Here is a 6,351-nt window from a genome sequence, read left to right on the forward strand (position 1 = left end):
CTTCTCCAAGTCCAGTGAGTAGAAAATCCCAGGTTCTGTTCTGGATGTGTAAGTGCAGACTGCCATACTGTTGCTTTTTAATCATCCAGCTATCACTGCACAAGGTAATTTGCTATCTCTTCACTCCAAAATATTTTGTTCTAAATTTCATGAGGTTCCCCACTGTTCTGGCTTCATGCATCTATCTGTTTCTACGGCTTGCTCTTCATTGCTGTATCCGAGCATTTCTCAAGTATTTAAAATAAACAGTACAATAACAAGCTGTGTCTTTTTCCTACCATCTCAGCTTGTAGAAGAAATAGCATGATTAAATTACAGGTTTTTTGTTTCTTTGTATTCATGTGAGAGTGGGCGTGAATTCTATCTACATATGAAGAAACTGATGAGGGAAAAGCTAAGTCAACAGTGATGCCTTCAGTTGTCTCTTTGCCTACCATTTAAGAAAAGCTGAAATGAAAGTTTGTTTATTAGAGCTAGTTGAAAAAAAAAGTATTGAGGTATTTGTCAATTTTGTCAAGAAAAAATATTTTTTCTCCATCAAAGTTTGTTTGAAAACCAGCTCCATGACATATGGCAAATACTAGCATACTTACTGTACAAGGAGTCTGCATCCATGGCTCCCCATCAATCTGCATAGGCAGAGATTTGCTGGTCCTAAGGAAAAACATTTAATTGTATTAAGAAGTGTGCTTGGACAAAGTTCAGAAAATTTGCATTGTGAACACAGATACATGAGGACATGACAGACTCAGGCAATTACAAGATTGCCCTCAGTTGTACACTCAATTTCCACTAGTATCATCAAGAATTTCAGTCTTAAATTAAGCATATGTATGTGACCTTATGTTTTTACAAAATAGAGAGCTTGGTTTTCTTCTTACATATGTAATGTATGTAGATGGTGTGTTGCAGAGAAACCTAATGGTATGGACAGACATTACTTTGTCCTACTAAGAAGCATCTCATCATTGGAAGTGTTATGGGGGGTACAGTCCCTGCACCTGGAGAACTACAAATTTGCCAGCCAGCAGGTAATAGGGGGCTGCTCCTTGGGTCCCCCTGGCTCATAGTGGAGCCTGATGACTGATAACCTTCCCTCTCCCCTGCCATGGAAGGCTATCAGTGCTCATCTGGCAGAGCCCACAGCTGCCCGTTTCCAGTTATCAGCTCTGCAACCCCCATGGGGGCTTCGCAGAGCTGTGGATACCCAGGTTTGGGCACAGCTATAGCAACAAGCAAAGCTTCAGCAAGGTTGCAGAAGGGCTCCTTGACAGCTCTCCTTCCTCTTTGTTCTGCAAAACACTGAGGTTCCACAATATGTTATCAGGGGTTCTGCAAAGAGATTGGGGGTAATGGTGCAGTGGGCTGGAAAGTAGTATGCCATCATTACCAGGTCTGGTTGCCTGGTTCCACATCAGCTCAGATGGCCCAGAGCTAGGGACAGGGGTTCTACAGCAGAAGCAATGTGAAAGGGTCCTGCAACCTGGAAGTTTGAAAACTATTGACCTAAGGGAAGGGGTGCCAGAGGGACAAGCAGGGAGGCAGGTAAAGGTGGGCTACTGACTGCCTCACTTTGCCTGTACTTCTGGCTCCAGAAAGCAGCCAGTACAGGCAACATGCGTCCCAGAATAGAAAACATTTTGAGAATCAGTTTCGTAGAGTCGCTGTTGAGTTCACTGCTACTTAGCGAAGAACTGACCCCAATTTTTACTGCCAGAACCAGTATTGTTTTTCACCCTTTGGACATGCGTTTCAATGGCATAAAATGGGGTTGAAATTTGCCTCAGCTGCAGGAAACTCCATTGCCACTCTGGAGAACTACAACTTCCAAAATGTCTTGCACTTCATGAGGCTTCCCAGCTCTCTGCTTCCTGTGCCTGCAAGCCAAAGGTAAGAGAGGAAGGGGGGCAAAGGGTGAGAAATGGCTACCCTGGGTGAATTTTTTCCAGGAAGCACCACTGCCTTGCAGCACTGTTAAAGTGCTACAAACATCTTGAAAGGCAGTATGCTCACTTTTTGTAGCATAACAAGGGTGCATTTAGTGTTACAAATGTAACATATAACCAGGGCTTAAGCGTACTTCTATAATTCAGAACAAAAGTATACTGGCATATTCAAAATATGGGGCTTCTCTTTTCTAAGAGAGGGCACTGAAGCGTGTGAATCCAAAGTTAATTATGTCAGAACTTTAGGGATAAACTTGATTTCAAGGACTGCCTTTTCCCCATAAGTTTGCATAGGGGCTAGTACAGTGGTACTAGGGCTCCTACATGCTACTACAGTACAACCAATAAATAATAATAAAGAGAACCCCATGCTACCTGTAACAATTTCAGACCAACAGTGATGAAGGAAACAAAAACGTTCTGTCAGCCACACCAGCATATTTTTTTATGACAGAAGAAATGATTATCATAAAACCTGTGTCTAGTTCTGGTTACCCTACTTGTAGTCACATAACAATCAAATCAGTTCCCTGAAGTACTGTTCACAGAAGTTTTCCTTTTAAGAACTGGCCATTAGAATGTTTAGCATTCTAATCCAGGGGCTCTGATGTGGTATTCACTTTGGGCATCACTCTTTAACCCCGCCCCCCCCAATATACACAAACCCCAGCCATTTGAAAAAATTCCATCTTCTTTTCTTCAAGGCTTACATGGCCTTTTCTCATACAGTCTTTTCTGGCATGGGACGAGGAAGGGTATGACATGGGCCGTGTGTAGACAAAACGAGGGGCATGTGTGCACGACACTTGAAAGCAGACTACATGCTTTTGCACTATTTTAATGGTGTCAGTGTTTGCATACCTCAGTGGCATATTGAGCATGAATTTCACCTGCTGTAGGAAATTCGGTGGCATGATGCTCCTTAAATGACTTGGGGCACTGTAAACTAAAACTAAAACTAAAGCTGCCCCTATAGCTGCAAAGCAAACACCAGGCTCTGTGAAGCTCTGCAGCTCTGCAGGAAGCATTGCAGGCAGCCTGGCAGCAGCCTCTCCACCCAATGAAAGTGGTGAGCCTGATCTTTTTTTTCTCCCTTCCCTGGAGCCTGCCTGAGCTGCATGGGGGCCTGGTGCTTCCCTCCATGGCTACAGTGCCCCCTGGAACAGCCCAAGCCAGGTGACTGTGGGTGGGTGCCATCTGGGGGGCCCGCTGCTGCCACAGAGGGAAGCACCAGCTTTGCCAGCAGCCTAGGGACTGTTCCACCCACGGGCAGCTCGCCCCTCCCCACCGCAGAGGCAGGTAAATAAGCAGGGCGTGTGCATGACACGGGGGTTTAATCAGCCCTAAATTGAAGCGTTGTTTTTTAAAACCCACCACTTCAATTTAGGGCCCCCATTTCACCTACACATGCCTATATTCCATAAGTGAAAGACTTTGCAATTTCTGCTCTTGCAATATTTCATAAATTGAACATATAGGTCTTTCTTGATTGTACTCAGCACTTATTTTTACCAATGAAAACCACGTTCACTTTTAGCTCAGGAAATAATGTCACAGCCAAATTAGCCTCTCCTATTACTTCAGGGCTACCATATACCGGTACCTTTATTAACACTGGCCTGTCATTGTTCAATAAATACATACATTAAAATTAAGGATTTTGAGTTTTGAGTATCACAAAGTCCTTTACAAACACTAATCACAACTGCTAACTCTGGTGAAGAATGTATTAAGATACTGATTATACATATGGAAGTATTAAGCTACTGATTATACGAAGATACTAATGATATGATATGGCATAAAATACACCAAAGATAAGCTATGTGCCTCAAGTTACACGAAGTTTGTGTTAATAATGAAACCCATGAGTTTTAAATTGCCATCCTTTGGTCTAACAAGTGGACCAGTGGACCATTCCTTTCGCAATGAAGTAAAAGCTGAAAATACCATGTAAAGACTAACTTTAAGAATTTGTCTGGTCTCTTTTTGATATGTTTGAAAGAAAGGAAACTTCATGGACACACGGAATCATTAACCATCCACCTCTGACAGGTTTTCCTATGCATGTAGTATGTAGCTTTCATTTAATATGTAGCAATAATTGCTTTTAACCAAAAGATATTACTGTGGTTGTTAGAATACAAATATAATGAACAAATAGCATTTAAAACATGAATGTGTTATTCCAATATGCTAGGCAGAATAAATATTATACCTGATAACAACAGATGAACACTGGGCTAGCCGCTTTCCAGCACTTTTCAGTCCTGTATATATCTGACCCATTTCCATAGCTCCTTCCAGACCAACCACTTCCATCAGTTGATCACTCAGATCTGAAACAATGCAACACACTGCTGTTTAGGAAAATGCATGCACTTCATCTAGAAATAAATATTGAAGTAACATGACAGATAGGTATCAATAGCAAAAACAACTGTGATAGTGACATCAGATGAGAAATATGGGGGTGGGGGGGAAGTGTGAAAACATTACCTAACTTCACTAGAAGTTAGTTACAGTATTAAGGCCTAGTAAAATTAGATTCACTTGCAAGTCATCCAAAACAACCTACCAAAAAAAAATCTCAAATCAAATAATAAGAAGTGTCCATGTTTATTATAATATTAAAGGGTATTTTAATATATACCTATAATACTGATTATATTATGTGAAGAACTGCACATGACTCCTATTTTGATACCCTAGCATATACCATTATAAAAGATTCTTTAAATCTTTTTTGAGAAGTTGTGTCAACTCTACTGTTTGCAGCAGATATCTGAAATTTGGTAGAGGAAAAGACCTTGAGCTAGAGAACTGCCTTATTCTTGTCTCATTAAATTCCATTCAGGCAGCCTTCTACAACTTTAATTTGACCCCTTATATGTAGCATCATAATACAATGTTTAATTACACGATAACTTGTAATTTTTATGAGACTCTTGTCTTACACAGAGCGCACAAGTTAGATATAAAATGGAGCAAAATTGAAGTTGCATAGATAATTTTTAATGTGGTATTTCTTTTTCAGCTATACACACACACACACACACTATATAGATATATATATATGTATACACATAATATGTGTGTGTGTGTATAATTTGGTATTTTCTTTCTTTTTCAACTATATATATATATATATATATATATATATATAGTGTGTATACACACACATATACACACATAGTTGAAAAAGAAAGGAAATCCCAAATTTATACACACACACTATATATATACCGTGTGTGTGTGTGTGTGTGTGTGTGTGTGTGTATATAGAGAGAGAGAGTTTAAAAATACATGTGTGACATTCTTGTTACTTAACTTTCTAAAATTTAATTTAATACACTATTGAAAGTGAAATAAACACTTCTTGACAACTTCAAGGAATCAGTAGACACAGTTTAGGATGCAAAAAAGGTCTATAACCATGAATATCAATATTCATACTCGAGACTAGTTTGTGATGCAACCCAAGTTAGCAAAATCCTATTTGGATCCCACTTGCTTTGCTTTGTGCAAAATGTTTTGCAAGTTCCAGTTGAAATGTATGTTGCCAAGAACAGATGGACTGGGAGTAGAAACATTTTCTTTCAGTTGTATATTATGCTTCAATGTCCCTTATTTTATAAACTGGCTGTTAATATCCATGCTACCATGTGATAGTCTAGCTAGTGAAGTAGAAAAAAGGTTAAAATCTGAGAGGTCATCTTTATGACATTGCCAGAGGAAAGGAGAGAACATTATTATTTGTATGTTTTAACTCTTCAGCCATTAATATTGGTGGAATTCATGATTAGTTTTGTAACTAAAGGGCTGTTCTAAAGTTTCAGAAGGAAACTTTAACCTCTTTGGTATTTAGATTGAGGTAATTTACTGAAACCTGTGTACCAAGGGGGAAATTTGGTGGAGAATTAGAATACAGTTACTTTAGTAACTGGTCCAGATTATTTCTTTTCAGTCAGAAAGATTATTGCTGGAAAGTACCTTCATTTTATTTCTCTCCTTTTTCTCTATGTCCTTGCTGTTTTTTTCAGAGTGAAATTAGTTTCATACAATGACAGTACAACAACAAACACAATCTTTGATTATTATTTTAAAATGTTAAAATAGAAAATAGACCAAAATACAGCAGCTCCTTGGATTTTACAATAGAATCATAGAAAAAAGGCCTGAAAAAGACCTCAAGAAGTCATGTTGTCCAATGCTGTTGGGCAGCATCATCTCTGTTTAAAACACCCCAGACAAAAGTATTTCCATATTAATTTGTTTTCTTATTTAAAAAAACATAAGTTTAACTTTGTATTTATGGTTTTCTATTGCCTACTTTCTTAAAAATATAATATTCTCTTAAGACTGAATTACCCATGTGTATATCCAATCATAAGTCAAGCTTAAA

At 38.8% G+C, this 6,351-nt stretch overlaps 1 protein-coding gene across 1 annotated transcript in view; it reads right to left on the reverse strand.

Moving 5' to 3' along the window:
- Positions 1-6,351, reverse strand: part of DGKB (diacylglycerol kinase beta) — a 565,110-nt gene that overhangs the window by 16,209 nt on the left and 542,550 nt on the right. The window contains exons 23-24 of the mRNA XM_019534027.1: positions 4,165-4,285; positions 594-654 (exon numbers count right to left, since the gene is read on the reverse strand). Coding sequence (XP_019389572.1) covers positions 594-654; positions 4,165-4,285 — 182 coding nt within the window. The remainder of the gene's footprint in view (positions 1-593; positions 655-4,164; positions 4,286-6,351) is intronic.

Source organism: Crocodylus porosus, unplaced genomic scaffold (assembly GCF_001723895.1).
Source record: "Crocodylus porosus isolate Cpor-Errol unplaced genomic scaffold, CroPor_comp1, whole genome shotgun sequence".
Taxonomy (NCBI): Eukaryota; Metazoa; Chordata; order Crocodylia; family Crocodylidae; genus Crocodylus; species Crocodylus porosus.